At 41.1% G+C, this 17859-nt stretch overlaps 1 protein-coding gene across 4 annotated transcripts in view; it reads right to left on the reverse strand.

Moving 5' to 3' along the window:
* Positions 1-231: 231 nt before the first annotated feature.
* pam (peptidylglycine alpha-amidating monooxygenase) overlaps positions 232-17859 on the reverse strand; it is a 49359-nt gene continuing 31731 nt past the window's right edge. For all 4 annotated transcript variants that reach the window (XM_063889485.1, XM_063889483.1, XM_063889486.1 and 1 more), the window contains 11 exons: positions 15327-15456; positions 13809-13925; positions 13600-13672; positions 9914-10124; positions 8644-8847; positions 7694-7809; positions 7467-7563; positions 7130-7180; positions 6036-6278; positions 5384-5443; positions 232-2245 (listed from right to left, as the gene is read on the reverse strand). In XM_063889485.1, the coding sequence (XP_063745555.1) occupies positions 2067-2245; positions 5384-5443; positions 6036-6278; positions 7130-7180; positions 7467-7563; positions 7694-7809; positions 8644-8847; positions 9914-10124; positions 13600-13672; positions 13809-13925; positions 15327-15456 (1481 nt within the window). In that variant the 3' untranslated portion in view covers positions 232-2066. The remainder of the gene's footprint in view (positions 2246-5383; positions 5444-6035; positions 6279-7129; positions 7181-7466; positions 7564-7693; positions 7810-8643; positions 8848-9913; positions 10125-13599; positions 13673-13808; positions 13926-15326; positions 15457-17859) is intronic.

Consider the following 17859-nt stretch of genomic DNA (forward strand, 5'->3'; position numbering starts at 1 on the left):
TGATTCATGGTCTGATCCCAGAAGCTCTATGACACTACGATGCTTTGCAGATACTTTATTACACAAATAACATAGTTACTGAAAATATTACTCTTGCAGCAAAAAGTAGGGTGTTAAAATAAAAATCAGATTGCTCCCATCTGACTGCAAAATTGCCAAATTTCAATGGCATGCAATTAAAGAAAGCTTTCATACAAACAATATTCCAAATAGAGATGTGATAGATATGGATAGAAATTAAAATATTTAATCAGGGTCTGAGTATACAGGATGACATTTAAGAATAGGCAATGTAACAGAAAATATGGTAAAACCATAGAAAACGTAATTAAACTTAACAGTGTGATAATATCCCTATGATGTTATCCCTTTTATTTTTAGCGGTGTGCACTGTGAACTTGCTTTATTGATTAACTTTTGCATTGTGACTCAAGCACTCGATTCACAAAAAAATACTTTGAGTGTTGCCTTTACGTTAAAAATAACATGTATCTAGGCATCTTCTCTGTGTGATATTCATGTCCTTACATTTTTAAACGTGATCAATTCATCATTTTTTATATTACGATAACTGTGATTTAAATGTTGAGAAACAATTCCAGTCTGAACAATGCCTTTCAATAGCTGCGGTACCCGTGCAAAAAGGTTTACAATAAACAATTCATATCCAGATTAACATCCCCATACAGCCGCAAAAAAAGACATACAATCAAAGACACCATACAAACACTTTTTCATGTTTGCAACACTTCATATCAGTTAAATAACAGCTTACCATTTAGCAAATGAAGCTGCTTAAACCTTTTTTTCTCCAAACTTGAACATAAACAGCTGATGTGGTTCCATCAGAGACCAGGGTGTTGTGTGTTTGTAGCAACTCTCTGTTCCTGTCTTTATAGCCAATGAAGTAACAATCTCTCTCACACACACACACACACACACACGCACACACACACAAACGCACACACACACACACCAAAAAGCAGCAGCTGTTTTAATCCCATCATGCATGTTGAAATGGCACGTACAGAAAAGGCACAAAATTCTTAATGAAATGGTATTAAACTAAAACACGGTCCAAAGAATCATGTTGAAAAATAATGGTTAGTAAGTAGCTATAATATATCTAAGAGGGTGTTGGATGGATGAACACTGTGTACCGTATCAATGCAAATTATATATTTTAAGATCACAATTAAAATAGAATAAATCCTTCTTAGAGATCCTAACTCTGATGTTGGAATGACTTAAGATGCTGTATTTATTTCCAGCTCCAGTCCAGCAGAACCCATATCTCAAAAAAATTAAAAAGCCAGTGGCAGATTTCAGTTTTTTCATTCTGCATTTGACCCATCCTAGTGTTAAGAGCAGTGGGCTGCCATAATGTGAGCTGCCCAGGGAGCACTGTAGGAGACGGTGCCTTGCTCAGGGACACCTCGTAGAACTTGGTCCTTCGGCGACTTGAACCGTTGACCTTGCGGATCCCAAGCCAAGTCCTTATGGACTTTGCCACCACTTCCCAAAAATAATTGCCATAAATGCCTGTACACACTCTCTGCTGATCGTGATGAGAGTCAAGAAGTAACACTTTATGGGTTATAAATGTGAAATAGGGTATGATCATGCAACTGCACTCGTCTGAGTTTGAAACTTTCATACAGAGTAAAGAGATTGGGGTTAGGTTAGGTTTTAAGAATATCCTTGCACTGAGTTAAATTGCACAAATAAACAGTGGAGTAAGTCTTACGACATTGGCAGATTTGGTCTTGTTTTAAGGCTGAATCTAAGGCCAGATGTTTATCATTAGAGTTGTGCTACGGATTTAATTTAATGGAAGTCTGATTTAGGGAAAACAATCTTTTATAGTGAAATGTGTGAAATTAATTACCAAGACCACGCTCTATCAACACAACAATTAAATTACATTAATGTTTAAATTATCTTTATATACAGCATATTTTTAAATATATAAATAATAAGATTGGCAGCTTATACAACAGTTAGACACGTGATGAATAACATACACTCAGCACTGTAAGCAGGATCTTGGTGACTGGCTACAGAGTCTAAGAGGGGGGTCGAGGCAGTGGCAGAGCAGAGTACTCCTCGTTCTCCGAGTCGCTGCTGTCTACATCGTGTCTCTCCTGGTCGCTTCCCTCAGTGCTCAGCTGGTCGAAGCCCTGACGACTGTAACCCTTATGCGATGCAAAGAAGTTCCCCAGGTTCAGACTGCCCACAGCTTTACCTGAACACACAGGCAAACACAATCACTAACCACGAATATTGAACAGTTTGACAAATACAAATGACTCCTCCTCACTGAGAATTAGGGATGATGTTCAGGTTAAAAACTATTATTTACTGCTGATGGGAAAAAGGCACTATTTCGGAAACCAAAGAAAATCTAATTATTATTTCTAGAGGAAAAATACAGAAAACGGACAGGAAGTAAACACCAAAGGGACATGTTGAGACTGATTCATGGGAAAACAAACTGTGAACAGACTTTACAGTTTCTGTATACTTTGATCAAGGCTGACCACATTTTGCGCTGCAGTTCAGCCACCGCGACACATTATAACAGACTGTTCTATTTCATTCCTACTGAGCGCCAGAGGCAGTGCTTAACGCTGAATGTTATCCCTCTCGGACATGCGCAGGTTATGTGACTTAGGGCAGCCCCACCTTTATCAGCCCACATCACCATCAGAAAGGTCTCTATTGTTTTCTTGCAGGTAGCGAATGCAGGTTGATACAAATCTAGGGAAATAACATAGTGAGTGACTCTTCGTTGGTAGCGCTGAAACCGTAGTGTCTCAGAGGCTGCCACAGCAACAGTTATGACTGTTGTATGTATGGCCCGACAGTACAACAGGCCTTGGATCGTGGAATCCAGGCAAACCAGACTCGGCAGAAGTTTGCTAGCTTTTGAGGACCCACGCCGCAATACAGACAGCGACCGCCACAGGGTTATGGCCCCAATCGCCCTCAGCTGCCAGCTCGTCCTAGTGGCTACCCGAGGACCTCCAACTTTCCTCAGCAGCCCGATCAACCCGGTTGGGCTCCTGCAATACTGGCGCTGCTGATCCAGAGGGGCCGGGGCTCTGGGTTTCTCCCCCGCCAGGGGCCCAAAAGGGCAAGGTTGCAGGCGCGGAGTGTTTGGGGCTGGCTGTTGGACACTTTTCTCACACCACCGACCCTTTTGTGGTCAGACTAACTACAGTCAGCGAACCCACAAACAGTAAAGACTTCAGCCAGGAAACATGCATCCTCCTTAAGAAGGGGGCAATCGAAGCTGTAGAACTTCAGACACAGCAAGGTGGGTTTTAGTCAGTTTATTTTTTAATTCAAAAGAAATAGGGTGAGTTTCGCCCTTACAAAGGCTGAACAGATTTTTAAAGGTGTTGTCCATCCACAATTTGAGGACAGCACATGTGCTCCAGGCTGTGACACAGCAAAGCTGGTTCACATCCATCGATTTAAATGACGCATATTTTCACGTCCAAATAGCACCCCAACAAAGGGAATACCTGCCCTTTGCGTTTTAATGGCAGGCCTATCACTTCAAGTTGCTCCATTTGGCCTATCTCTAGCCCCACGGGTCTTCACAAAGGCAGCACTGGCCCCAATACAAGCCAAGGGCATACAAGTCCACCCATATTTGGACGATTGGCTGATATGTGCTCCGACCCAGGAACAGGCAGAGCAATACACCACGGCCCTACTGGGCCATGTATCATGGTTGGGTTTGATAGTTTGATAGATCACCTCTTCAAACTGGCTTTTAATGTGTGATTGTTTTTACATTGCTTGATTTTAATGTGATTTTTACTTTATTTGTTGTCTTTCTTTTTATGTACCTCTGTAAAGCGACTTTGAGCACCTGTTAAAGCGCCTATAAAATAAATGTATTATTATTATTATTATTATTATTATTATTATTATTATTATTATTATTATAGTCAACCATGCCTAGTTATCTTTTATACAGTCAAAAGGTTGGGTTCCTCGGTATGTCCCTGGACTCCATCCAAATACTGGCCTCCAAGGCGGATAAAGGCCATACATACTTTACTTCAATTTCAAATAGACAGGAAGGTGAATTACAGCCTTTTTTCTCAGGCTGTTGGGGACTTTGACGTCAGTAACGATAATAGTGCCATTGGACCTACTCCGTGCGGCCATTCCAAATCTGGACAGGGGGTCTCCACTTATATCCGCGGTTGCACGGAACCAGGAAGGTCAGGGTGTCCAGTCGATGCCTAATGGCATTGCAGCCATGGAGAGACAGGGTGTACCCGGTCAGAGGTGTCACACTGGGGTCAATCCCCTTATGCCACGAGGTGGTGGTGATAGATGCTTCGCTCTCTGGCTCGGGGGCAGTGAGCGGGCTCTAGAGTGCTAAGGAGAGGGCACAGCACATAAATGTGCTTAAGCTACGTGCTATGTATTAAGCGCTCCACAAATTCCTGCCATATTTGAGAGGCAGACATGTATAGATACGTTGCGACAACAAGTTAGCTGTCTACCATGTCAACCATCAAGTTAAGTCAACCAAGTCATGACAGGTTGCGCGGCAACTCATTGTCTGGGCTTCCCCTTATTTTTGCAGCCTCAGGGCTGTGTATCTGCTAGGGCCACTGCAGGTTGTGGCGTATTTTCTCTCCCGAAAAACCTCTTTTGGGAGAATGGAGACTCCACCCAGAGGCACTATGGGGCAAGCATGGCAGAGGTGGATCTGTTTGATTCGGTGTCCAAGACACATTGCCCTCTCTGGTTCTCAATGATGGAGACAACCAGTACTATTGGACAGGATGCCCTGGCACATCCATGGCCAGATAGGCTCCTTCATGCCTTTCCACCGTTTCCGCTGATAGGGGGCATTCAAGGGCTCCCTCTACAAGGGCACTTAATGCCAACAGATGAAAATGATTTTCAAAGTGGTGTGGGGCTTGCGGAGAAGTGCCTGAGAGTACCTCAGTGCCCGTAATCCTGCATTTTTTTTACAGTCGGTGCTGGAAAGACGGCTGACGGCTTCCACCTTGACGGTCTATGGGCAGCCAGACATATTAAGGTTGATAACCAGACTGTTGGGTCTCGCTCTACAGTGGCGCGATTTCTTAAAGTTGCCCAGTGGCAAAACCCCCCTCTGGCTATCAAGGTTCCAGCTTCTGGTTCTGGAAGCCCTCCTTTCCCCACCCTTTGAAATCCTGGAGCAGGCTGGGCTTCAACGGCTTTCCGCAAAGGTTGCTTTTCTTTTAGCAATATCACAGAACAAACAGACAGAATGGCCCGCTCTATCAGAGTCTGTTGGTGTCTCTCCGGCTCCGAAACAATATTCAGCATGTAAAAGGTTTTCTTTTAGTTATCATTAATGACTTACCTCTTATTTTTCCCAAGATTCCTCCTACAGAGCTGGGTTCGGATTTCACCTCACATCGGTCTGCAGACAAAGAATATTCTATTCTATGATATTGAGCGCAATTTAATATTAAAAGGACTAAAGACACCATTGCAACGTGTCATGTTTTAAAATTGTATTATTATTATTATTATCCTACCTAAGAAATGAAATTTTTGCAAACTTTTCAAACATTGACCTCAACATGAGGTTCAAACAGTCGGTCAAGATGTGTGTTTTTTTTTGTCCTTTCAGTTAGCATACTCTGCTTACATGGAAATGTGCGTCACACATTTACAACACCAGGAAAGCAACACTTGGGTTTGGCCAATGACAATGGATCTTGGTAGGAATAAAAATCCTGATTCAACTGTCTTTCAAGACCAAACACACCCCAAAAAAATCTGATCTAATCAAGAGTTTACACAATTTGTAAATGTATAACCACGATTTTAGACACAATTGTTTTCAAAGTAAATTTTTCACTATTCTACTAAGGCGATTAACTCCTTCAGTTTCACTCCTCAAAGTGCACACATCCTACAAAAGACGCCTGTTAGGCTTAATATGTAAATGTGATGTAATTCCTCCTTTTTCGGTTGATTCAACTTCAAAGCTTGCGGCTCATACATACTGTTTTTCCTCCAGCAAATGAAGAGTCCGGTGGAGAGCAGCAGCAGCAGAGGGACAAGCAGCAGGGTAGTGATGATGGCTGGCAAAACAGCCTGCCCCCTGCTTGGCTGAGCTGCACTGTGCTTCTCCTCTGCTGCTTCTGTGTGGTCTTCATGCTGAGCCACGATTTGCTTCTCTTGGGCGACTGCTGTCTTCGACATGTTGTGCTCCGGCCTCAGTTTAGTTTGGACAAACGTCTCCATTTCTATTGAGAGAGAAAGTATGTTAATAGAGTTGTCTTGATGCCTGATTTCTTTATTTTTATTCCACATGGAATCAACCACACAACTGTACCCAAAGCAAAGGCATAACTCATTTGCTGTTTTGATCAGTCACTAAATTATTTTGTTTCATTTAAATATAAAAATATATGAACACTTAAAATCAAAGTGTTTGACATTAGACTCCCGGGATTAAATTGGAAGGGCAGAAATAAGCAGTGGATGTTATCGACAAAAAATGTTCCTTAACCAGCCTCATTGTGGATTGTGATCAGCACGTTTTTTTTTCTTTCTACCCCTACTCGATGCTGAAAATTTGAACATTTTAATAAAAACAAACACAATGGAATCAAAAAATCTGTGGAACATCGATCTTCCTCCTGCCCTCCATGATGTTTTAATGCCTATTTTGGTCTGGTGTTCAAATTTGGTTCAAAGATACTATACAACTATCAGAATCAGAAATACTTTATTAATCCCAAACTGGGAAATGTTTTCATTGTAGCAGCGCAATACAAACAAGAAATACATAAAGAAGCATAACAAATAATTGGAACCAAAACTAAAAATGAATAAAAATAAGTAAAAATGAGAAATATACAAATGTCAAGGTTGCAACTACTACCAACCACTGGACACATCATAGAAACAGGAGACGTGGTCAGGGTGAAGCCGATTGTGCTTGTATCAGACTGAAAGCTGCTTCCTAGACATTAATGTACACCTTGTCAAAGATGGTCAGAAACAGACAGAGGCAGAGCTAAGACCCTCAGCAATTCCCAGTAATCTTATTTTCATGATGAGTATTAAAATCGTAACACTTAAAAATTCACACCTTCAAGTTCTTGAACCTCGATTCCAGCTTTCTTGACAGACCGATGTAACTCTGAAAAATTAAGATGGACATTTGTTTTTGTTAAATCCAGTAGCGGAATAAGACTGCACCGTTAAAATTACAAGTAGACCGTTCATCTGCAGAGCCACAACAAAAAAGATTGAATACGATAAAGTTCTAATAAAAAATAACCTTATTGACACTTTCTGCATTCTCGCCAACATCTCAAACATCATAATAGTAAATGTGAGTTTTACTTTAGGCAACAAGTTGAGATGGATTGTGCACATTAGAAGTTTTAATAGTTTCAGTTTTATCTTAATAAGGCCGTGCTTACTTTCAGTGGTAAACTTGAAGACTGATTTACTGCCTGCATCCCCGACAAAGACGCAGCCATCACCACTTACAACTATGTCGTGAGGCATTTTAAACTCCTGTTGATGAAGGAAAATACAGATCAATGCCAAGGTTCAGGCAACAAAAATGATTAATCACATCCCAGACCACTAGGTAAAGTACACGTGGCATGTGTGTGTGTGTGTGTGTGTGTGTGTGTATCTTTACCTTTTTCTCTGCTTTGAAGGTATCCAAAATATCCAGGGTTGAATAATCAATTACAAAACCTCTCAGTGGAGCTGAGCCAAACAGAGATTCCCCATTTACTGCGAAGATCAAGCCATCTTCTCACACACACACACACACACACACACACACACACACACACACACACACACACACACACACACACACACACACACACACACACACACACACACACACACACACACACACACACACACACACACACACACACACACACACACACATGATTAACACCTCCAGTTTGGAAAACAACATAATCTATTAAGAGTATAAACACAACATTTAAACAGTTATATAACCCAATGCCCCAGTAGATCTGACTTTAAATACATGCAAATGTTTGGTCAACTCATGGTGTTATTTGGATGCATTGTTATGGATGAGTGTGTGTTTTTGTAAAAAGTTTGTCATATATTTAAATTACTTTGCATACATGAAAGTAAGTAAACTGTAACAAAAGTAACACTAATAAAGTCTTATGTGGCACTGTAAGTGCACGGCCATATAGCTCAGGAAGCCAACACACATAATGGAATAAATGACATATTGTGATGAGATGAGATGTGGTGTTGTGTGGTGTGGTGTCAGATATTTAAGTAAGGCTTGTGCACTGCAAATGTATTGTCAGATTGTTCTTTAGATGGGCTGTGATATTTTCATAATTGACACACTTACATTAGCCATTTATTGCCAGTTGTCTTTCCTGTATTTGGCAGTTAAACTGTGTTTCCTGTAGCCTAGAATATGTCTTCATAGTGCACTAGTTCATTGTGCACTGTGCTCTGATTGTTCAGTTTTTACTCAAGTTTTCATCTCAAACATAACCTGCTCTGGAGCAAGTTAAAAACTGTAGAGTGTAAATTGTTATGTAAAGTGAGGAGTACAGGTGTGATGAGTGTCCCTGATCTCACCTCCATCAGGGCTGTATGAGATGGCAAACACCTCCCCTCCAAACTCCTCTTTCTTGATTTCCTTAACAAACTCTCCAGTTTGGGCTATGAAGCACTGGATGCGTCCGTTCTCCCTGTCAGCCACACAGACCTCCTGTCTGTCGGGGAGGAACACCAGGCTGTGGGGGATCTGGAACGGTATGCGTCTCCTCCTGTCTGATGAGCCTTTAACAAAAAACAACACCAAAGAAATGTAACCTCAACCCCTCTTACTTTTATCAGTGAGGTTTGTTTTTACAAGTATCATTGCTTTCACTTCACTAAAGTTCTAACTCAACCAACAAACTCTTGACGGCAGACTCTCTCTGGTCTGCTGCTGTTAGGGTCCTTAAGATCGCTCCTCAAGTAAACCTAGAAATCCCTCTTAATCTTCTGAAGTTATTAACACTTTAATTTGGAACATTTCTTAAGCAGCAGGCTACTGGACGAGATGAGTTTCTTGTGTTCTTGAGTTTTACAGAGTTTTTACCTTGTTGTGCTTCAGTTTAAGTAAAAGTAGTTATTATATATTATAATTATTATGATATTTTGTTGTGAGAGGCCAATATGGAGTATGGCCTGGAGCATTAACCTTTATAAAAGGCAGGAATGCAGAGCTCAAGTGGTTACATGCAGTTTTTCAAAGACACTTTTTGTCAGTAAATGAGCCATCTTTATTGAAACATTAGTTGTTGTATTTTTTTAGTGACAGCTGGCTATTGGGGCTGTTGTAAACAAACTATTTTGCTTTCAAATTAAAACATGTTTTAACATCTCTTTAGTTTGGACTCTATTCGAAGGTGCCTCTAACTTAGCATGCATCTAACCTGGAGAATCAAGTCAAGTTTGGAGTTTGGATTGCCTCTAAATCATCCAAAAACTACACTGGGCGAATGCTGACAGACAACTTAAATGCCAGCAGAGTGGAGGGAACGTAAATGAATGAATGCTTCTATCTGTTCACCCTAAAAATCTGTTGTTTTTAAATGTTGCAGGTTCAAATGTTTCTATCGAATCAAATGAGCTGTTGTGTCTAGCTGTTAAAATTATCTCTGGATGGAAGGAGGCTTTCATTGTTTGAATTTGTTGTGAGTTGGGTGAATGGAAGGCGAAGAGGCCGCTGTGCCTCGGAGAGTATGGGTGGAGGCAACATCAAGAGTGTGATTCCCTGTGCTGTTTCCCTGTGCTGCATTCACAAGTTCAACAGTTTTGCTATGTTTGAACTGTCTACAATGTTGAGCCACGTTCCTACCTGCACCCCACTCAGACAGGTATCGGCCGTCAGCAGAGAACTTGAGGATCCTCGTATTGCAGTAGCCATCAGACACAAAGATGTTTCCAGTGTCTCCGTCCACAGCCACGTCGGTGGGCTGGCAGAAGTGGCTGCTGTCGCTGCCTGGTGTGAAAGCCTCTCCTAATGCCAGCATTGTTGTATCTCTGCCATCGCTGCTCACCTTTAACACCTGGTGAGGGTAGAGAAGGGTTCCAGGTTCAATATGTATGCATAGATTCAATCTGTGTGTTCAAAACCAATCTATTCTGAATACAGACCTAATGATGATAGTTGAATACTTGGGGACTATATGCAGTTAATTCACATAAAGAAGTCAGGTCAATTTAACATCAGAAGTAAGCAAAACCAAACACATTCAGTTTTATCCATCAGAAAACACCATTAGATACTTTTTGAATATTCATTAAAAAACAGGAAACTTTGAAAATGATGACGGATGAACTGTTCCCAGTTGAAAATGAGAACAAGAACAAGAGAAAGAGAGAGGTCAAACACATGAGCCCTTTCTCATTTCTCAAATGTTCACCTCCTCGACTCCTCGGTAGTGACCTGGAAGTCAATGTCTGTGCGCCATGTTAAAGGGAATCTAATTTCTCTAAATGAACATCAAGGATGGAGGATGGAGCATCGAAGAGACTCTCTGGAGGAGCTATAACCGAGGATAGAATGATGTATCCTCCATGGATTGTTTTTCCGGCAACAGTGATGTTTATAAGAGGCGTGACCCATGTCTGGACTTATCTGAACAAATGACAGCTCTGCAAACTGTTCCCGCTGTGATTACAAATTATTTAAGGGAATAAAATGCGCATCAAACTTTCTGCCCTTCACTGTTTGTTACTCACTAATCTTTATGATATTCTGTCTCTCACTGTGAAAATAAGCATACCATAAAAATTACAGACTGTTCATTTCTTTGTAAGTGGGATCAAATACTTATTTCCTCCACTGTACATGGCCAGGTGTTATGATGGAAATTTAAAAAACATGGCTGAGTAATCCAAAAGTAATGTGACTAGTAGTGTGTAGTAGTAGTGAGTAACTACCACAACACTGGTGCTGTCACAGTTACTTTGCTTGTTGCTGCAATTCAGCTGTTACTACAAACTATACCTGACAATCGTTCTTGTTGGAAACAATGTAATCCTTTTTAAATCAAAAACATCATTTTAAAATTAATATTGTCAGTCAAATTGTTGATTTACTTAGTAATGAGCCGTGTTCTAGGCGCGATAATGTGCAGCATTCACTAATAAGAAAAGTTCTGGTCTCAGTCATGATCGGCTCACTGCACATTTTCCTTTACATAACAATTATTTGTAAATCATTTCCAAATGTAAATTAATTATGTGTAAGTGATTAGTTCACCATAGACAGATCATCATTAGGAAATATAGACTACCGTAATTTCCGGACTATTAAGCGCACCTGAATATAAGCTGCACCCACTGAATTTAAAAAAAATATGTATTTTGTACATAAATAAGCCGCACATGTCTATAAGCCGCAGGTGCCTACCGGTACATTGAAACAAATGAACTTTACACAGGCTTTAACGAAACACGGCTTGGAACAAAAATAAATAGGCCTTTAAACGAAACAAGGTATATCATACTGTCAATTCCCATTTAAGATGGTTGACAAATCCTTTTGATACTTGTGGTCATGTGGTCACGAGTAGATTTATCCAAGACTTGTTTGAATTGAACTTTAAACCTGTATTTGAGCGTACATTAATGATTTTGGTCGGTTGTCACATCTCCCTTTATCCCTGGCAGGGACGGTCAATGCTGTTAAAATGAATATTCTCCCCAATTTCGTTGTTCTTTTTCTTTTCTTTTTTACACGGCTTGTAACAAAAATAAACAGGCTTTAACGAAACACGGCTTGTGACAAAAATAAAAAAAATAGCAGTAAACAGTAGCCTACCAAGAAAGTCATTGGTCACTATCTTCCTCCTCCTGTGCACTGAAACCACTGAAGTCATCTCCTTCAGTGTCGGAGTTGAATAGCCTCAGAATTGCTTCATCCGATGTTGGATCGTCTTCATTGTCGCTCTCGTCACTTTCATCCAGAGGCAAATTCCCCGCTGAGCTCATGCTGCCCTCTTCAACACGCAGCAGTCCAGCCTTTTGAAACCCGTTGATGATAGTGGATTTTTTGATAATGCTCCACGCTGTCAGGACCCACTGGCAGACTTGACCATAAGTTGCTCTTCGCATGCGGCCCGTTTTAGTGAAGGATTTCTCCCCACTTGTCATCCAAGCCTCCCACTGAACACAGAGCGCCACCTTAAATGCATGATTTATACTGATGTCGAGTGGCTGCAAATACTTTGTTGTGCTCCCAGGAATCACAGCTGGAATTGAGTTTGTCCTCTTGATGGCTTCTTTCACAGAATTTGTTATGTGGGCCCTCATGCTGTCCAACACGAGCAAAGCCTTGTTCTTGTGAAAGAATCCTCCCGGTCGCTTGCCGTAACACTCCGTATGCCATTCATGCATTAGGCCTTCCGTCATCCATCCTTTCTTGTTGACTTTCACAACAATTCCTCTCGAGAATTTTTCTTTTGGCATCGTCATGCGTTTAAAAATCAACATCGGTGGAAGCTTTTCTCCCGATGCCGTGCAGCTCAGAACACAGGTGGAAGTGCATTTTTTCATGCCCAGTTGTTTTCAGCGTGACTGATGATTCGTTTTTCCTGTTGACAGTCCGAGTGAGAGGCAGGTCAAACGTCAGAGGAACCTCATCCATATTTATGATGTCGTGCGGGCCGATGGAATGGTTCGCTATATTTGCATCAGTGAACTTGCGGAAGTTTGAAACTTTTTCCTCGTAGTCGGGAGGGAGCTGCTGACACAGACTTGTTTGTACCCTGATGGACAGGCCTTTACGTCTCATAAATCTTAGACACCACGATGGTCAACCTCTAAAATCCTCAAACTTCATTGCGATGGAAATTGTTTTGGCTTTCAGTCGGATCTGCACAGTTGAAACACCTCGGCCGTCTGCTCTCTGTGTGTTGATCCAGTCTTCGAGATCATTTTCTAGTTCGGGCCATCTGCTTTTCTTCCCTCTGAAAGCTTTTGTTGTCTTTTTGCACTGAGTTAGTTCCTCACGCTGCTGTTTCCAACGTCTTATCATCGACTCATTAAGGCCAAGCTCCCGTGCAGCAGCTCTATTTCCTTTTCCAACTGCCAGATCGATCGCCTTCAACTTGAAAGCTGCATCATATGCAATTCTCCGTGTCTTTGCCATGATGAGGGTGACAAAATGACTACCGTAATCAGAATGATGGGAAGTTTGAGCACGCTCGATTTACGTCACATTATTTGACGGTGCTCAGTTTTTTGTCTATTTTTTTTCAAAATCCCATTTTGGCAGCATGAAGCTTGTGAAAGCGGGAAAAATCCATAAATTAGCCACGTCATTGTATAAGCCGCGAGGTTCAAAGCATGGGAAAAAAGTAGCGGCTTATAGTCCGGAAATTACGGTAAATATAGTCGTAGATGGGAATGACCAGAGTTTTCCAGAGACCAGAGTATTAAAAACAGTAAATATGAACATTTAATTGTGAATAAAAACCCTAAACGATTTATGATTGGAATGTAGTAACTTGGGCTCAAATAAATCTTGCACATTACCTGATGTAGAGCCACATCTGTGACCCAGTAGTTATTATTCTTGTCTGTAGTTATTCCATGAGGTAAATAGAACCTGCAACATCAGAGACGTGAATCATTACAAGTTCTGACTCAGGTTTAAATCAAAGATGTACCAAATATACATGGTTGCCTGTTCATACCCATCACTTGCCTTCATTCATCATCATAGAGAATACAATGTGACTCACATGTCTCTGCCAGAAGCCTTCAAGATGGTGCCTTTGGTTGAGTCCACGACCAAGATAGTGGACTGCTGAATAGGACCCACAGACCTCTGCTGGTATCTAGCCTGGCTGTTAAAAGAGCTGGAACAAATGGTTTTGTGTTTCTAAGCAGACCAGTAGCAAAGGCAATTTGAAAACCAATGATTGTATAATTGCTATGACAATTGCTATTTTCAACCTTAAGATCTTGTTATTGGAGTCATTTTTGTCTACAATCACCAGCCACTTTACACTTTGGTCCTTTTCTGCCTTCAGAACTGCCTTAATTCTTCGTGGCATAGACTCATGTTGGTCCATATTGACCTGATGGCATCACTCAGATGCTGCAGATCTGTCGGCTGCACATCTATAAGGCCAATCTCTCGTTCCACCACACCCAAAGGTGCTCTATCTATAGGATTGAGATATGGTGACTGTGGGGGCCATTTGAGAACAGTGACCTTATCGTCATGTTCAAAAAAACAGTTGTAGATGATTTGAGCTTTGTGAAATGGCGCGTTTTCCTGCTGGAAGTAGGGTTGGGCACCGAAACGCGACCTAAACGGTAGTAAAGAGACCGAATAAGAACGAACATTTCGGTGCCTCATTTCGGTGCCAGACTTTTTTTTTATACTGCCCCCTGGTGTTCCGGCGTCAACTTGAGGTTGTTGAACCTGACGTCAGTGCCGCTACTCAGCACACTTGTTGATCAGAACTGAGTGAGAGGATCAATAAAGATGACGAAAGTAAAACGCTCCAAGGTTTGGCTTCATTTCACATCTAAGGATGCAGATTCTGCGACATGCAACACATGTCTTAAAGCAATAGCATGCAAGGGAGGTATCACTCTTAATTTAATGAAACATCTGACCGTGCATGGAGTTTATTTAAAAGCCGATCAATGCACCGTGTTTGATAAATTACGTGACGAAAGGCGCAGCACTTCAACGGCAGCAGCCAGTGTCGGACAAATAGAAGAGAGTCCCAGGCTGGGACTCTCTATATTGGTTTATTTATTAATATATGTTACTTGTATTTATATTGTTTAAAGATTTAAGTTAATACTGTGTTCAATTTGGCCCTGGAAATAAAAGGGTATTGTTTTTTGACAACGTGTGTGCGTTTTCGTTTTTTTAAGTACCGGTTCGAGAACCGTTTCGGCACCGGAACCGTTTAAAAAATACCGAGTAGGCACCGGTATCGGATAAAACCCAACCGATACCCAACCCTAATGATGGGTACACTGTGGTCATAAAGGGATGGACATGGTCAGCAACACCACTCAGGCCGACTGTGGCTTTTAAACAAAACTCAATTGGTACCAACTGTACAAAGTATGCCAACAAAATATCCCCCACACCCTTACACCAGCACCACCAGCCGGAACTGTTGATACAAAGCAGGATGGATCCATGTTTTCATGTTGTTTACAGCAAATTCTGACCCTAACTTCCGAATGTAGCAACAGAAAAATATGTATATCCAAAAGTGAAAGTGACTTACTCAGCCCCCCAATGATGGTCCCCTCTGTGGAAAATCACCAGGTTAGAATCTGAGTCAAGGGCCAGTCCTGACACCTGGCCCAACTGCAGAGAACTCAGGGGCCAGCCTTCCACCTGCTCCAAGTGGTAGTCTACACACACACACACACACACACACACACACACACACACACACACACACACACACACACACACACACACACACACACACACACACACACACACACACACACACACACACACACACACACACACACACACACACTTCAATTTCCAAAATTAATAAAGGCATATTCCAATGATGATTTCCAAAGATTTTTGATTACACCTCCAGAAATCTCTTTTTTAGACATAGGAAAAAAAAAACTCAGAACAAAGCAAGACACAATGCATATTTTCACCGACCAAGTACTATGTACAACAGTCTTTTAAAGTAGCTGTGATAAAACTTCTTCCTAAAAAGCATGAGGTGTGAGGGCGAACACATTTCTGGGTTGTTTCATCAGCTGTATATTCACATCCAGGTGCGATACAGTGATATCAGGAAGTGAGGGTCCTTATACAGTACACTAAGAATAAGGCTCCGGAAACGATAGGCAGGCAAAACTTGTGGCAGTTCAATATGTTAACATTCACCTGAATAAATATTTCTGCCTTGTTAATGCACTTTAGCTATAAACTATAAAAGAGCATTAGAAACGTGTTAAAAAGTGTGGTGGAGTTGTTGATGACTCTCAGCCTGAGGAAGTTAGCTGTACTAAAGTCTGGGTCGAGACTTTGCCTTTAGTGGGTCCTCTTTGTTAGTATCCTTTTCTCACTGATACCACGCATACACATTGTGTCAGACAATGAACAGATTAATAGTTGACAGGACAGGAGACCATGCCCCATGGACTGCAGGGTTCTGCTCCGTAACAGCTGATTTATGTAGGGCTCAGTGATGAACAACCACTCACTGCCCCGCGTCATTTTCAGGAGTTCCAGCTATGGTGGTGTTAATAAAGGTTAACAAAAGTTTGAAGTCTAAAAACATCTGACATTGCCTGAAGGAGTTAAATATCACTTTCTGAGTCAACTTTCTTGCTAAAGATAACGTACAACTTTTACAGTATGTTGCTGTTTATTAAGTGTAGATGAGTGTAGGTTTGAATATTGTGGAAAAGTTAGTTCATTTCAGTACTTAAATTTAAAAGGAGAAACTCATACATTATATAGATCCAGTACACACAAAGTTAATTATGTCCAGCGATTATGTTTTAATCATGATGATTGCGGCTTACAGCTAATGAATACCCAGAATTCAGTATTTCAGACAATTAGAATATCACATAAGACCAATACATAAACAGATATTTAATATAGAAATGTCTGGCTTCTGAAAAGTATGTTCATGTGTTTGCACTCAGTACTTGGTTGGGCCTCCTTTACCATGAATAACTTGATCACTGTGGCAGGGCATGCAGACTATCAGCCTTTGGCACTGCTGAGATGTGATGGAAGGCTGCTTTGATAGCGACCTCTGCATTGTTGGGTTTCGTCTCTCTAATCTTGAAAAATTACCTGAACCCAAAGATTCTCTACGGGGTTCAGGACAGGCGAGTTGGCTGGCCAATAATGCATAGTCATTCCATGGGTATTATCCCAGGTATTGGTCCTGCGAGAAAAATGAAATCAGCATCTCCATAAATCTGGACAGAAGAAGGAAGCATGAAGTGCATTATTGTATCCAGGACATGGGCTACAGCGGTCACATTCCTCGTGTCAAGTCACTGCTGAACCACGTACGTCAGAAGCGTACAAGCATACAACAAGTTGTTTAATCATGGTTGATGTGCTGAGTAGATTTTCATTCCTTAAACAACCATGTTGGAAGACATATCCTGTGGTCGTCGAAAGGATGTTAACCATTTTTAAAAGGGTTAAATTATTGGCCTGCATCAGGCAAAAAAAGAACTATTGTTGAAACTACTAAAATCGGGTTGAGAACTGTGCAACGGGGTTACATCTTTGCGTCTGGCCTTCAGATGTAACAAAATGTTCTTCCTTTTTTAGAAATGATATTAAAACGAGTGCAATCTAGCTAGGTTTGCACATGTACAAACAGTTAGCTATTTATTTGGCGCTTTGTGTTCAGGCTGTCAATCAGATGTGCGCAGCGTCTCCACTGCACACTGTACCTCAACCACCCAGCAGCAACTCCATCAACCGGTTAAAGGAAAGAAAACAAATGTATTGTGTGATGTCAGCTGTTCAATTTAGCAATTGAGTTTCCATACCTCTTGTGTTTTAGGAGCAACCCATCAAGTTTGGGCGTACGGCATGATAATAATTAACTTTATTTGTAAAGGACCGTTCAAAAACAAACATTCTAAAATGCTTAAAAATTTAAACATATTTTCAAACATAATTACTGTATTCCATTCACTGGTATCTGTACAACCAAATAGGTGTCAGTTTAAATGTTACATGTCTTTCTGTTAAACGCATCATTCATGATACATTTCATAACATTAAGAGAACATAATCCAGGGGTG

The sequence above is a fragment of the Eleginops maclovinus genome, chromosome 8 (genome assembly GCF_036324505.1).
Source record: "Eleginops maclovinus isolate JMC-PN-2008 ecotype Puerto Natales chromosome 8, JC_Emac_rtc_rv5, whole genome shotgun sequence".
NCBI lineage: Eukaryota > Metazoa > Chordata > Actinopteri > Perciformes > Eleginopidae > Eleginops > Eleginops maclovinus.